The 16,091-nt window shown below is 45.6% G+C and overlaps 1 protein-coding gene across 3 annotated transcripts in view; it reads left to right on the forward strand.

Annotated features, from left to right (window-relative positions):
- The first annotated feature begins 10,538 nt into the window (after positions 1-10,538).
- The window catches only part of AOAH (acyloxyacyl hydrolase), a 180,809-nt gene continuing 175,256 nt past the window's right edge, over positions 10,539-16,091 (forward strand). For 2 of the 3 annotated variants that reach the window (XR_014834240.1, XM_021079245.2), the window contains exon 1: positions 14,238-14,983. Coding sequence is in view for 1 of the 3 variants with exons in the window: in XM_021079244.2 (XP_020934903.2) it covers positions 11,007-11,133 (127 nt within the window). In the remaining 2 variants the exon portion in view is untranslated. Of the gene's footprint in view, positions 10,690-10,977; positions 11,134-14,237; positions 14,984-16,091 lie in introns of those variants that run through there. The other variant, XM_021079244.2, reaches the window with a different exon arrangement.

Genomic DNA, 16,091 nt, shown 5'->3' on the forward strand with positions numbered 1-16,091 from the left:
CAAGCATTATTCTATCACACTTTACAGCTAAAAATAAAAGCACTCTCATATCCTATCTCCTCTGGTAGTTATAAGAATCAAGGAAAAAGAAGACAGAACCGGTGCTATCTGATTGCTTCCCCTTCTTTGCATCACCCCAATCTCTGCTTCCACGGTCATATCTCTTACTCTTACTCTGTCCCTTCAATCCCTCTCTCATAAGGACCCTTGTAATATGTTTGGCTTTACCCATGTAGCCCAGAGTAATCTCACTATTTCCAGATCTCTAACTTAATTGAATCTGCGAAATCTCTTTTGTCATCCCAGATTCCAAGATTAGGACATCAACATCTTTGGAGGGGCATTATCCAGGGTACCTCATCAAAAAATGAATTTCCTAACCAATTCTGAGTTATTGGAGTTCCCATTGTGGCACAGTGGTTACCAAATCTGACTAGGAACCATGAGGTTGCAGGTTCGATCCCTGGCCTCGCTCAGTGGGTTAAGGATCTGGCGTTGCCGTGAGCTGTGGTGTAGGTCGCAGACGTGGCTCGGATCCCACGTTGCTGTGGCTCTGGCGTAGGCCAGCGGCTACAGCTCTGATTCGACCCCTAGCCTGGGAACTTCCATATGCCTAGAAAAGGCAAAAAGACCAAAAAAAAAAAAAATTTTTTTTTGAGTTATTGTTAACATCTCACCCTCTGAAAGCATTCCTTCAAGGCAGGAAGAAAACCCACTACCTATTCTCTGAATGGCCAAGATACAGTGCTCTGAAGATTTTTACGAAAGGCATAAAAGAGGGATAGAAACTAAAATAAAAGAGCTCTCTCAAATGCAGAGATATACGGAGGAATTTTTATTTTACAGCTGTGACCTGGAAAGGAGGGAGGAGAGCCAGGGCATGGCATCTGGAGTGGGAAAAGGAAATCAGCTCTTGGGCTGGAGTTTCCCACATGTAGCCTCCTGACCACAGCCAGACACAGAGCTGATGTTCACTCTGACACCCTTGCTCAACAGGAAGAGCTTATATCACCATGCTCACACAGAAATAGATGTGCCCTAAACTTCACACAATTTCCCAATCTAAGGGGGAAAGTTTAAGAAGGAAAAAATGTCAGTTTATGGGAATTTCACATCTGTGGGATATAGAAAAAGAAGTTGAGAACAGTAAGAACTTCCAAACCAGGCGTTTCTAACGTAGGATCCATAAACACCTGAAAAATGGATTTCAAGGATCCATCATGTTTTAAAATTCACATGTAAAATTCAGTGTGTTGGAGTTCCTGTCATGGTTCAGCAGAAGCAAATCTGACTGGTATCCATGAGGACACAGGTTCAATCCCTGGCCTCCCTCAGTGGGTTAAGGATCCGGCGTTGCCATGAACTGTGGTGGAAGTCACAGACTCAGCTTGGATCTGGTGTTGCTGTGGCTCTGGTGTAGGCCAGAGGTTACAGCTTCGATTGGACTCCTAGCCTGGGAACCTCCATATGCCAGGGGTGCAGCCGTAAAAAAAAAAAAAAAAAAGACAAAAAATTTAGTGTATTTGTGTATGTGCTTTTTTGCCCAGAAGAAGATCCACAACTTTCATCAGATTCTCAAAGGGATCCGTGACTCCATAAAATGAAAGATATTTCGTATCAAGTGATCAATAAGGAACAGAAAAATGGCTTCAGGCAATTAATGTACTGATACAAGAAGTTGCCTCGTTTTATCTATGACATGTGCTTAAGAGTCAACATAGGAAGCAGTCTATATGCCAGCTGTAGAGCTTAGCCTCAGCATCTGCTTAAGAGCAGAGAAATACAGAGCTTCCCACCCCATGGAAATGGTGCATTTGTGAGTTTCCCAATGAGGGGCTTTCCATACAGCTGCATTCCTGATCATGTAGATGAAGAGTGACAAAAAGAAAAAACTGATTTAACCATATTTTTGGAGGGCCATGCCCATGCCACACAGAAGTTCCTGGAGCCAGTGATTGAATGTGGGCAAGAGCAGTAACCAGAGCCACAGCAGTAATAACGCTGGATCCTTAACCTGCTGAGCCACCAGGAAACTCCAAACCATATTTAAATAAATCGATTTTCCAGATGGCACTGCAAGTGAACTCTGAGTCCACAGAACATATACTCAGCAAGGATGGGAATCTTCATGAGTTTTCTTAACTTATATGCAACAAGAGTGCCTGGACATAAGGTGATCGATAATATGCAATAAATATACATGGAATGACTCGACCCATGAAGAGTTTTCTAGAATGCTATGAAGACTGTGGGCCCAATTAAATTAAGGTGGCTTTTTTTTTTTTTTTTTTTTTTGTCTTTTTGCCTTTTCTTGGGCGGCGCCCGTGGCATATGGAGGATCCCAGGCTAGGGGTTGGTCGAATCAGAGCTGTAGCTGCTGGCCTACACCAGAGCCACAGCAACACGGGATCCGAGCCACATCTGCAACCTACACCACAGCTCACGGCAACACCGGACCCTAACCCACTGAGCAAGGCCAGTGATCAAACCCACAACCTCATGGTTCCTAGTCGGATTCGTTAACCACTGAGCCACGATGGGAACAACAAGGTGGTTTTTTTTTTAACCACTCATAAGAAATTTATTTGATTTTATTTAAAAGCCACATATTGGCATTAAATTGAAAATTGTCTTAGCTTAATCTAATTGTTTTCATGCTGAAAGTCTGGAAGCTGTTCACTGAGAAATAATGACTTTCATCTTATATTTTTATTAAAATTTATAAATGAAAGAAAATGGGGGAAAAGGGCCACTCCCTGATTCTTTCCATTCATAATTATGTAATTTAAGACCTCTGACTCCATGGAAATAGAAGATCTAAGTTTCAGAGCTAACAATGACAGGATGAAAGGTTCCTGCTGTTGATTGAGAATGAACTATTTCTCTGCACAGTCGAATTCAAGGACGTTATTCATGGTACTGTGTGCTAATTGGATTGTCTTTGGGGGAGCTGGTATAAGCCTGGCACAGATCATTTCCACGTGGGTATCTTGAGTCAGGTCCGCCCTCTAAACCCACGCGTCTGTTTTAAAGTCTGAGCCCTTTCTCACATCAAAGAGTGGAAGGGAAGTTTCTGAATCAACACTAAATGGATTTCTTCTATCATGGCCTGCAGCCTTAAGGCATTTGGAGCCCTCAGGAGAGGTGACTCACCAGAGCTTTTAAAGCAAGGCGTGAGCTGGGGGCTTTGCCTGCACCGGTCAGTTTGCAGGGCGATGCCTTCAAAGGAGCCATGCTGCAGGGAACACCTGGTTAGATGGCTTGAATTCCAGGAGAGTAGAGGTATTGATGCCATAGAGCAGTGAGGAGGAGTGTCTTCAGAAAGGATCAACCACTCCTGAAATGCATTCCACCACAGCAGGTCACACGAGGGACACCAGATGTCTAATGAACGGCCATCAGGGGTCCAGTCCCAGGAGACGATAGAAGGATGAGGGCCTGAAGAAGGGTCACTCTTGGTCAGGGCAGCCAGGCAGGTCCACAGTCTATAGGGAAATAAACTTTGCCATCTTATTACAAAAACCATGACAAACTGGGAGGAAATTGCATGACTCTAGACTTTACCCCCTGATAATATAACACCCTCGCTTCTCGTTTTCTCTCCACCCGGTTTGGGGCTGCCTCTCAAATCCTAACTCAGTTGCTCAGCCCTTATTGTATCTTTGGCTAATCTGTTCCACAATATTTGCACTAGTGTTTCATTCTGAACCCCCAATGTACTGCCTTTAATACTTTTCTATTTGCATAATACTCCTGAGAACATTTTTTTTAATATCCTTGTTTGTTTCCCTATACTGATAAAATACCTAACATATTTTATTATTTTTGCTCACTCCTCCCCCACCCGCACGATCATTCACTGAATATCTGCCATAAGTCAGGTGCATGGTCTACGGTAATGGAGCTAAATTACTTACACTCAGTAGCCAATGGAGGGGTAAGATGCCCAAAGTAATGGCCATGCCACAAAGGGAAGGGCCAGTGCAGGCTTGCCTGAAGGGTTCTGGGAGCATTGAGGATGGAGCAAACACTTGTGCTTGACAAGGGACACAGAGGCTTTTGAGAAGAAGTGGACTGGAATGAAAAGGAGAAGATGCCCTGGAGGATAAGGAGAAGGACATTGCATGCAGAGTGAAGTCTGTGCAAAGGCACTGAGGCATGAACATCTGGGCCTCTCTGGGGGATAACACTGGGAATTTGGTGCCACCAGGACATAGAGAACATGGGAAAGTGATTAGAAATGTGGCTGGAGAGATAAGGGCTCCAGATGATTAGAAGCCTCGTGAGCCCTTCCAAGGAATTCACTCTTCATTGGGTGAGCCACTGGGAGCTTTGGTGGGGATGGGTTGCAAGCAACAGAGTATATGATCTATTGTGTTTTTTACTGAGATTACAATTTTTCTTTGACTCTAATTTTGTCTTTAATTGTACTCCTTGTATCTTTTTCTCTAAAAGCCCCTATTGTCTTTACATAAAATCATTTAGGGATATATTTGTTCTGATTATTTATTTTCCCCAAATCTATAAAAGTATATTCATTCCCATCCCTTCTTCCTTTCCATCCCGCTACTTGGCAGGAGTTCGGATATGGATTTGGATGCAACATTATTTTTTTCTTTTTAGGATCACACCTTCCATATATGGAAGTACCCAGGCTAGGGGTCGAATCAGAGCTGCAGCTGCTGACCTACGCCACAGCTGAAGCCATGCTGGATCCAAGCCGCATCTGCAATCTACACTGCAGGTTGCAGCAACGCGGGATCCTTAACCCACCAAGCAAAGGCAGCGATTGAACCCTCACCCTTGTTGAGATAACATCAGGTCCTTGACCCATTGGGCCACAACGAGAACTCCTAGATGCAACATTTTAAGCACTTGCTCTGTGCCAGGCCCCATGTGAAGCAATTTCAAGATCTTCCCTCATCTTCCCTACTGTTGTCCACCAACTCTTGATACGATGACTGGGAATGGCAGGGAGAGAACTTTAGGACAGAACTCCTAAGGAGCCTGCAACAGACTACTCTGAGCTCCCAGGGTGCATTTGGGGTCCGTGCAGTGAAATTGTCAAGGTCCACTTAGCTTGAGGCAAGTTCTCAAGGTCACCTTATATTTAGCCATATCTCCTCTCAGACCGCTCAAGCACAACCACTCTAGTTTTCTGCAGCTGCAGTGTCCTGCACCTTTCACGTGAGCCTTGAAGCTGCTTTTAGCGTTTTGTTCATGGCCAGCTTGAAGCTTAGTGCATTTTGCTTAGGCTTCTTCCGTGGAAGTATCCCCAGGAGAAATATAACGGATCCACGGCGTTTTAATGTAGTAGCAAACCCCCTAGTAAGTCAGGGCCCTGTCTTACTCAAGACAGTCCTCTGACCACAGTGCAGCCTATCTCATTTCAGTCTTCGCTATGATTTTCATGAGGATGTTTGCCCACTTGTCTTTCCACGGGCTGACCAGGACAAGAGTTGAAGAGAAAAGTGCCTTTAGGGAGCCTCTTCTGCCTCGCATTCAAAGAAAGCCCTACTGGGAAGAATAGGACAGGCCAGTGTCCCCATTCTACCTTCCCCAAACTAACAAGGTAATCAAACATATTCAATGCAGAAAGAAAAATATCCATGTGTATTTGTGTATAATATACATGGTTGACAGTTGCCTCTGAATATTTTCTCTCTCCTTCTGTTTGGAACTCTGATTTTTTTTTTTTTTTTTTTTTTTTTGGTCTTTTTGCCTTTTCTAGGGCCACACCTGTGGCATATGGAGGTTTCCAGGCTTGGGGTCTAATCGGAGCTGTAGCCACCGGGCTACACCAGAGCCACAGCTACAAAGGATCCAAGCTGCGTCTGCAACCTACACCACAGCTCACGGCAATGCCAGATCCTTAACCCACTGAGCAAGACCAGGGATCGAACTGGCAACCCCGAGATTTCTAGTTGAATTCTTTTCTGCTGCGCCACAACGGGAACTCCCCATTTTAGTCATTTGAGGTTTAAAATTTTCTGTCCTACTTGTTCTAGGATAATAGGACAGAAAATTAGAAGCTTAGGTGCCTGAAGACACCATGGAATAACCGTAACAGTTATTTCTGGACTTCTTTTATTCAAAAATGAATAAGAGAATGAATGAATGAGCCTGAAGCTTGTTTCGGCTTGCTTATTTTATTTTATTCTGTTATGTGCATTCAAACTCTCCTTTATACTTTGGAGCTCTAGGTAAAATTTAAGCCCACCTGCCCCTAGTCTATAGCATAGCGGGATCTAAAGCATGCGAGAATCCATCTACAGCATGTAAGAGTCCAAAGCCCTCCCTAAGATCTTTGTCAATCCCAGCAGGTAATCTCCTGGTCCTCCGCCTCTGCACTTGTCACTACCTGTGCCTTCTTTGCTCTGTTCTGCTCTGATCCAAACATGAAGCTCATTGTCTTCATTGATTTCCATTCAGGATCTAGGCAGAGTATCATTGCTCACATGGCTCGGCAAACAACTTACTCGTCTCTATGGGAACCTCCTTTTAGCTCAGGGCTTTTTGCCACCCCATCTCCCAGCATGTCTCTCTTGATTCTTTAGCCAGGAAGACTCCAGGGCCTCATCTGTCCCTGCTTCTCTCCTCTCTGTTCCTACTTTCTTCCTTCTGCCTTGTGTCCAAATTCTACTGCCTCACATATAATAAGCAACTCACTGGCCACAGCTCCTTTTCCCAAATTTACTATCAGGCACCCAGCAGACAAAAGAAGTTCTCTTGAACTGAATGCATTGGCCTTAGAAAGCAGTTGTAGTTATAAATAGCATATGTCTGCCAGCCAGTATCTCAGGGTGCACCTGTGAGTGGCTGGGGTCTATGGGGAGCAAGAAAGGACTATTGGAGCACAGTTCCTGTTGTGTAGCTGGGTCACTGTGCTCTGCTGCCATTGCTGCACTGTTAACACATTGAAGATCACTGGCTTACTTCCTGGTGGGAAGCTACCAGTGTACCTCCTGGCAGGTGGGCTCCTGGGTTTCCACCTTCTCTCCTACCGTGGTTACTCCCTGCATCCCATCCAGGGCTGGCCCTCTGCTGTGGGGTGTTCTGAGTTTCTACTTTGTATCTACTGAAGTGCATTGCTAAAAAGGATATCCCTTTAAGGGTTCCACGAAAATTCACAAAGCAAAACATGTTAAAATTCCAGTACTTGAGAAGGATAGTGTTAATTCATTGTTAGCATTAAATGTATCTAACATTTACTGTTAAGTTTTTTTCACTCACGTTGTTGTCTCTTTAATCCTCATAATTTCCCTCTAATCCTGGCAACATATACCACCATTGAATAGTTAAATAAACTGATACCTAGAGAGGTGGATCAGTTTCCCCAAGGACACACAGCTAGTCAGTGGTGAAATCATGATGAAGATGAAAGCTTCCCTGATCCTAAGCCCAGAACTCTTTTCATTAGCAGACATGCACCCTTGCCGTCAATTAATTTACCAATTCCCTAGCAGACAGCAGAGACAGGACTGAATGGAGGTAGAGTAAATAAGCTCTGATTGGGAGGCGGGGTCCGCAAAGGATCTGGGCTTTGTAGGTGTGAACCGAGGGTCACCGCAGAGAATCCTGGGAAGCCCAAGCAAGGAGAGAGATCCTTGGTATCCAAAAGAAGAGAAAGTCAGAGACGAGGCACTTTCACGAAACCACAAGATTTTAAAATATTCCCTGTCACCCAGGTCAGTTGCTCTTGTTGTTGTTGTTCTGATTAAGGAACCTACTCTGAAATGGTTGAGGCCAAAGCTCAATTTAATAATCAGGAAACACATTCAGACAGAACAAGCCAGAACCACCAGTGTAATATTAGAGAATTATAAACCCTCAGCCTTCTGCAGCAGAAGGACAGACTGAATCAAAGTACAGTTTGAATCAAAACTCTCTGAGTGAAGTAACAAAGCGCTTCAGGGAAGAAATCTCATCTTCCAAAAGCAGATTTTAAGAAAATCAGAATTAGAACAACTGAGAGCTGGGGTCCTCAAGGGACATCATAAAGGGTCCAATTAGTTGTTAAAAACCACAGGTAGGTCCAGGGCCTTTTGACCAGTTGTGCAGAGGTCTTAGGTCATTTGCACTCAATGCTCAATGAACACAGGCGGCCCTGTGGGAGGAGCTGAGCCCAAGCACCCCTTGGGCTGCTTGTGCAAATGGGAGGAGCCTTCGACTTGGTGACCGATGACCAGTGACCGGAGGGAAGGTTTGTTTAGTGGTGTATGGACGCGTGCACTTACTTCAGCATCAGTTAGAAAAATCACTTCCTGACCTCCGTGTTCCCCTTTTGACCTTGCCAGACAAGAAATAACCCTTCAAGCATGAAAATCACTTCCATTTAGGGAAAACCTACTAAATATTGAAGAGTGCCATGACAGTCCCTTCTAGCTGAGGAATCTCAGCACTGGAAATGGTGAGGGACTGGCTCACTGCTGCACAGCTAAGCCCAGGTTCCCAACACCTGAGCATCCCAGGCTGTCTAAGGATGACCGTCCCTGGAGTGGCTGTGGGTGGGTCCACAGGTGACAATAGCCTGCAGCTTGCACACAGCCTTACACTGAGACATCCTTCTCACCCTGAGATAGTCCAGTCCCGATCACAGCTATAAACCTGGAAGACTCTTAGGAAAGCCTTTACCAAGTGCTCCTTCCAAAGCTGTGTGACCATCCCTCACCCACCTACAGGTAGGTATTCTTAGACTCTGTGTTCCTGGAGGGCTGCCTGGCACACAGAAGTTGCTCAGTAAATGCAGCCTGTGTCCTTTTCCTACATCTTGGCCTGCAACTATCAGGGGTGTCTTAGAATTCTCCCAAAGTCTGGCCTGGAGCACAGATTTCATCATTTTCCTGCTGGGATAGTAACCAACGCTTTGATTGACTAAGCACTTCTTCTTGGGCACATTGCTTTACAGTATGAATACATTGTCTATTTTACTCCTTCGAGCAATGGGGACTGGATTATTTCAGTCCTTTAGCCAACTGTAGGACCATCTTATTATCATCTCAATATAAATGAGAAAACTAAAGTATAGAACGGGTACATTACTGTTCTAATACATGACTCACAAGTGAACCATGGATAGAATGGTTGAACATGTGTGGGGTTTTTTGTTTTTGTTTTTGTCTTTTTTGTCTTTTGAGGGCCGTACCCACAGCATATGGAGGTTCCCAGGCTAGGGGCCTAATTGGAGCTGTAGCCACCAGCCTACACCCGAGCCACAGCTACACAGGATCCAAGCCGCATCTGCGACTTACACCACGGCTCATGGCGATGCCGGATCCTTTACCCACCAAGCAAGGCCAGGGATTGAACCCACAACCTCCTGGTTTCTAGTCTGATTCGTTTCTGCTGCGCCATGACCGGAACTCCAGAACATGTCTTTTTGTCTTTGCAGTCAGTACTATTAAAACACTATTATTTTGCCTCCCCAGGATCTTCTCTAGGTCTGACCTCTCTGGGGGTTGGGGTGACCTCCAGAGCTCCCCTTGACCACAAGGTCCAGGAGCTTGCAAACCAGCAGCTCAGCTTCTAGCAATGGCCCTGGGAGACTGTTTGGCCCAAGCAGTGCTGGGGGCTTAAGGAGGGAAACGCTCTGGTGTATGCTATCTCTGCCACAGATTCAGATCTTTGATAAATTGGCATGTGGTAAAACTAATGCCTATATAACCAATCTTCAAACCATGAAAACTGGTATTTCCTACATCCCGGAAAGAATACAATTCTAAAATTCTATTTGCTACTTAAAATGCTGTTCCTTAAGTAAAAACAGGAGGGAGAGGAGGAAGAGAAATCTCTACCAATTTTGATAATTTGATAATATTTCATAAAGTTATAATGAGCTTTCCTCAGAGCCTAACCAGGGAGAATAAAAACAGCAGGATCTCCCAGGCTGATCTAGACTGTGGCACTTCTCCCCCTTCCCCTTCTCTCATCTGAGAATGGCATATGACTTCGCTGGATCCTATTTTTAGAGCAAAACATATAAATTATATATCTTTTCGCTACACGTGATCTGGTTTAGTTTTTATTGTTTTGGGTTTTTTTTTTTTTCTTAGAAAAATAGCATTCAGTTCTCATCTTCGAAACAGAAAATCAGTCTCTTAAAAATGAATAAATCATTTGCAGATAAGAGATGTAAACACATTTTGCGATTCTGGAGAAAAGTCTGGCCTCGTGCACAGCCAGGTAAATAAGAATTGGTTAATTTCGGCACATCTTTATTCTAATGAGGTGGAACATCCAGCTGTGCTGACAGCCCCATTCCTGTCTCATTTCCATTTTTTGAACACACCAATGAAAGGCTTTGGAAAAACTTGACGCTTCAAGGAATAGTCTGACGTCTCCAGGAGAAAATAACTACTTGACCAAACTATTCTTTAGCAACAAAATAAGGAGCCTGACCTCAGCATAGAAAACTGTTTAGAGCAAAACTAAATAACTTCCGAGTATAACAATTATAATTGCTACACTGTGTGAACCCTGCTGATCAAATTGCTGAAGAGTTATGTGTGTCTGTGGTTGAGGCTTGCTTCTTCGGTTTTAGTTTAGTTTTGTTTTGCAAGAACGAAAGAGGAAGGGCCGCCTCCCCAGCCCGCAGGATGATTCCGGCAAGCCTGGAGGTTCCCGAGGTTCACGGCAACTGACTTCAGCTGAAGCACAAACGTCCTCGTTGCTGCCACAGCTGCAACCCAGGTTTTTCCTTTTCCTGCAGTTTGGCGCTTAGAAGAAGAATTGCACCCCAGGAGCTCCTCCAGCTCTTCCCAGACCGGGTGCTCTCTCAGGGTTCTGCTCTAGTGAGAAGTGGGTCTGTGAGTGTTGGCGTGCGTGTTTATTCCCTTCACACTTACTGAAAAGTGTGTAGGCGAGTGCATGTGTGCAAGTGAGGTGTGTGTGTCAGAGGACAGAAGAAAAGGGGAGAGAGACTGATCGATTCTTCCGCCTCGACTTCAGCCTCCCTTAGTTGGCACTTTCTGTCACCAGCCTAGTCTCTCCTGGGGCACAGCTCAGAGATGAAGTCTCCGAGGAAAGTCCTTATGGTAGCTCCTCTGATCTTTCTTCTGACCGTTCACACCTCCGCCTCTCCAGCCTATGATGACCAGCCCAGCACCAGACATTCCGATGGCCATGTCTGTATAGGTAGGTAAACATTCCATGTATTTTTAATGTGGACTATGGGGTCAGAGACTTTGTTTGCACAGTAGATCACTTATTTAATAACATCCATAGCTCTAAGATTCCAAGTAAGGCAGCAGTGACCTCACCAGCATAGAGAACTTTTGAGTCTTAGAATGAACATTCACCTTATAGGCACATAGGTGTGTATAGGCGTGTGATAAATAGTTGCTAGTGTGAATTAGTCATAAAAGTCTTCCATCTCATTGGTGGTCGGAATTCCCCCCCCCCAGATGGGCAATTTTAAGAGCCTGAAATTCTTACTGCCTTTCAGGACAGTAGGCAGCAATCCACAGCAGAAAGAAGATGTCTTTGGCCTTTAAATTGCTGCCAGCCCCTCCCCCTCTGCTCCATCCCTTACTGGCTGTGAAGCTTTGAGCAACTTAACACTTTCATGCCTCTATGTTCTTATTGATGAGACAGGGCTTCTGAGATCTACTTCATAAGGATGTTGTCAGAACTAAGATCATACGATCTATGGTGTTGCACACACAGGAAGGATGCAACAATCTTAGTTTTCTTCTTCTCTCTCAGGGAGTCTAGAGTTGGCAGTAAAAGGACAGCCCTGCACATTGACTGAGATATAGCTTTTTCACTTATCCTTTATTGACGTATTTTATTTCCAAGTTGTTGTTGTTTGTTGTTGTTGAGAGGAGTATAAGTAGGAGCAGATCTTTGATATTATATTGTACCCGCAGATCCCAGAACAGTGTCAGCTCTTTCCATGGAGCCAAGGAGATTCAGAATCTGAGTAGCAACTATTCAATGGGTAGATCTCAAAACAGAATTCAGGTTTAAGCAGCCAGAAAAAGAACTCAAGAGATACGTATGGTGGCCACTCCTTACAACTAAAAAATTTGGACACGGCCTGTGATACATATGAATAATTTCTGAAGACAGTAGAGAAAAATATCTAAATTAGTCACAGTTCTTGAAAAACCATGATTTGGGGTCATTATACATGTTAAGGAACACAACTCTGGTTTCAAAGTCTCCTTTAAATTAAAACTTTGATGGTGTTCCTGTCGTGGCTCATCGGAAACGAATCTGACGATGAACCATGAAGTTTGGAGTTTGATCCCTGGCCTCACACAGTGGGTCGAGGATCCAGCGTTGCTGTGAGCTGTGGTGTAAGTCACAGACAAAGTTCAGATCTGGCGTTGCTGTGTCTCCGGTGTAGGCCGGCAGCAACAGCTCCAAGACCCCTAGCCTGGGAACTTCCATATGCCGTGGGTGTGGCTCTAAAAAGACGAAAATAATAATAATATAATAATAATAATAATAATAATTAAAACATTGAGACCCAGATTCCCTGCCAATCTATTCTCAGGTCTAGAAGCAAAGATCTGTGGCCTCATTGGAACCTGGGAGGTCCTCTTACTTAGTTTTGTCAAATAATTATTTACCACCATTTCCTCAAAATAAACCCTTAAAGCTTACCAATGGAAATACACCTGAGAAAGGCTTAAGTGAAACCAATTCTACTTCTAGGAGAGTTGCAGATTGAGTGTTTAGATTTATGCAAGTCATCTAAGATACCTGGGCCTCTGTAGCTGTAGAGAAGATGTGAGATATTCATTCCCTTCCCTGACTCGTTCTCATTGCCAGTGAGGCAAGAGAGTTAGAAAAAGGTGTGGAGGGGATTCCAAGATGGGGTTGTTCTGGTTATCCATATTGCATAACAAATTTTAAAATAACCTTTCTGTTCTATCATGATTTTGTGGGTCAAGAATTTTCCAGAGTCTGGCTGGTGATCTGCTGCATGTAGGATTGGTTGAGGTCACTAGGTGGTATTCAGATGGTAGACTGACGGGTCTGGAATGATCCAAGTTAGCTTCACTCCATAGGTTTGGCACATTGGAGAAGGAGATGGCTAGAAGGCTGGCTCAGCTGGGAATGTCTATCAGAGTTTTTACACAGCAGTCTCAATGTAGCCGGACTTCTTTCATGGCAGCCCAGGGGTGGGGGGGAAGGGGAAGAGAGGGAGGGAGAGAAAAGACAGTGGACAGCAGGAAAGTGGGGTTGGAAAGTGGCACAATATCATTTCTGCCATCTTGTACTGATCAAGCAATCACACATCTCTCCACTCAGACTCAAGGAGAGGGACACAGATCCCTCCTTTTGATGGGGAGTGTCAGGGAATTTTCAGCTGTCTGGATTCTCCCAGGCTGCCCATGCAAACATTCCACAGCCCCAAGAGCTCAGAGTCTATTGTTGATTAGGTTTCATGATGAGTTAGCATCTATTTCCACACCAATCTGATACTGGAAAAGCTTTATCCTAAGTCCAAACTCTTGGAGTTCCCTAGTGGCCTAGTGTTGTCACTGCTGTGGCTCAGGTTCAATCCTTGGCCTATCCGGAAAATTCTGCAAGCTGCTGGTGCAGCCAAAAAAAAAAGAAAAGAAAAAAGTCCTGGCTCCTGTTCAACTGGTCTTAGAATTTGGGCAAGGAGCACAAGGGAAAAAAAATTACACGGTGGCTCAAGCGCACAGAGAATAAAGAAGCAGTTTATTAAGGCAAAAATGAAAGAACACAAAAATGAGTGCAGGATTCTCCCTGAGAGGGACACCTTGCAGGTCTTTTTGGTCCCCGTTTTTTTCTTATTTTTAACTCTTTGGGTGGCTGTCTTTTTGATTAGGGATGGAAAGGGATGGAAAAGCGTCTTTCTAGGGCCGCACCTGCAGCATATGGAGGTTCCCAGGCTAGAGGTCAAATCGGAGCTGTTGCTTCTGGCCTACGCCACAGCCACACCAGATCAGAGCCGCATCTGTAACCCACGCCACAGCTCCCGACCACACCGAATCCTTAACCCGCTGAGCGGGTGCCAGGCATCGAACCTGTAACCTCGTGGTTCCTAGTCGGATTTGTTTCCGCTGCGCCATGACAGGAGCTCCACGGGATAGACCGTTTGTTGAGGGGGAGGTTGGGGTGTGGCAGGTCAGCTCCTAGGCCTGCGCACTCGGCTCCCGGAAGCCGGGGAACATGCGCTCTAGGAGCCGTTTTCCCTTGCCTTTCCCTGACCCGTGGAGCGCAGCCCCGGAAAAGCGCAGAGCGACCTGGGTGTTTTTATTGCGCATGCTCCACGGCTTTTCCCATCACCATTTCTTGTTCAGTGGCTGCAAAGTTTCTGACTTCGATGCCATGCCTCCACGCGTCATGCCCTCATTCAGTGCACGACAAGGAGGTGGCTTTGCCCTCTGCCCGATGTCTATAGGTGAGGCTGTCCTTGGGCCCGGTCCTGGCTTTTCTGCTTCAAACTCACAAACTGTGGCTCCCCCTGCCTGGGTGGCTTGTCTGCCTGTCGTCGTGATCAGGAGAAAGGAGTCCGCAAGCGATCAACACTGACGATGCTGAGCCGGGTGCCGCAGGTGGTCTGAACTGGTGTCTTACTGTTTGAAGATGGTTCCTTGGGAAAACGGACTCAGAAGTGTGTGTGCGGGGAGTTTATTGACGCGGGCTTGAAGGGAAAACACCTGTGAGGGAGTGAAGGCAGCAGGTGCAGGCAGGAGAAGGTGAGCTGTGCTGTAGCCACCAAGAAAGAAAAAGAAAGCTTCAGTCAAGCCCCTGGCAAACTCTAGAGCTCAAATGGCTTGTCAGAGCCATTCTCAGTGGATCGGCCTTGGCGCCCCACTCTGAACAGTCACTGGATGCGAACAGACCGCTGGGGGTGAGCCCCCGTGGTGGAGACAGTGCCTGGAGAGGGATCCAGTGCGAGGCCCCAGCAGCTGGCAGGAAGGGGGCCTCTCCTGAAAGGCGACCTGGGGGTGCTTCGACTCTCTCGTGCCAAAAGTGCAAGTGTCTTAGAAGCAGCGAGGTAAGCCCACTTGCTGGCAGGTGGTGGGAAGAGGAAGTGCCTCTTGAGGGTCGGTGGGGGGTGGGGTGGGGGGAGAGAGAAGGAATTGTGGTTGGGCTTCTGTTAACCCGAGCAACTTTCAGAGGCAAAACCAGAGTATACGCCTTCAAACTCATTGACTGTCATAGTCAGTTTGCACGTGCTAATTCAGCCCACACAGACATGGACTCTCCCCAGTCCAGCTTCCCAGCAGAAAGAATCTGAGCTGAGTCTTGAAACCACTGAATCAGAGGTGGGTGAGGAGAGCTCACAGAGGAGATGCGGTGATGTGGCTGCCAGGGCCCTGGAATGAGGGGGCAGTTCTCACAGGAGTGGGGGTGGCGGGGGCGCTGGAGAGATATTCCAGAAGTGATTGAGTGATTGAGCCAACATCCCAGTGGTAGACAAACAACCCTGGCTCCTGTGCTAAGAGGAGGCTTTGTAGCTGGGAGCCAACCAGCAGACCTGGAGGGCATGGCCTGGAACATATTCCAAAATCAGACCTAAGATGTGCGAAGCCCCAGTGGCCTCTTTCCCAATTTGCCGTAATTCCTTTGCACTGACTTGTACATCTTGCTTGATCACTAAGCAAACCATGATTCTACTCTGCTTGAACAGGCAGGGCCTCTCTCTGCCACTTTTCAAATGTTTCAAAATCAATAATAAGCCATGTTCATTTTTGCAAAACATAATTTTCTTTACATGGGTGATTTCAGGGCAAAGTAATCCTTGAGTTTCTAAGTCACTGACACTGAAATTAATTTATTGAGTTTTGAGGGTTTTTTAAAGCACAATTTGGTGCTCAGTAAGCTTTTTTAAAGGTGTGAAAAAACCAACCTTTTTCCCTTCATTCATGTTTGGTTAAATCTATAAAATGCCCTCAGAGTGCGTTACAACCCCTTCTTCCGCCCCCATGTGACGCACAAAATGGTCAGAGATGACTTTGTGGTTTGAATGATCAAGAGGAAGAAGTGGTCCAGAGGTTTCAAGCCAACAAGAGTGGTAAAATGAGAGTCACTGACAAAAATAGGAAAGATATAGTCAGAGCCAGCAGAGAAGGTTGAAAATTTAGGATCACAATTCACATATA

This window comes from Sus scrofa, chromosome 18 (assembly GCF_054392235.1).
Source record: "Sus scrofa isolate SSC_HxYL_T2T_F1_AM1 chromosome 18, Sscrofa_HxYL_maternal_Yorkshire_Landrace_v2.0, whole genome shotgun sequence".
Classification (NCBI taxonomy): domain Eukaryota; kingdom Metazoa; phylum Chordata; class Mammalia; order Artiodactyla; family Suidae; genus Sus; species Sus scrofa.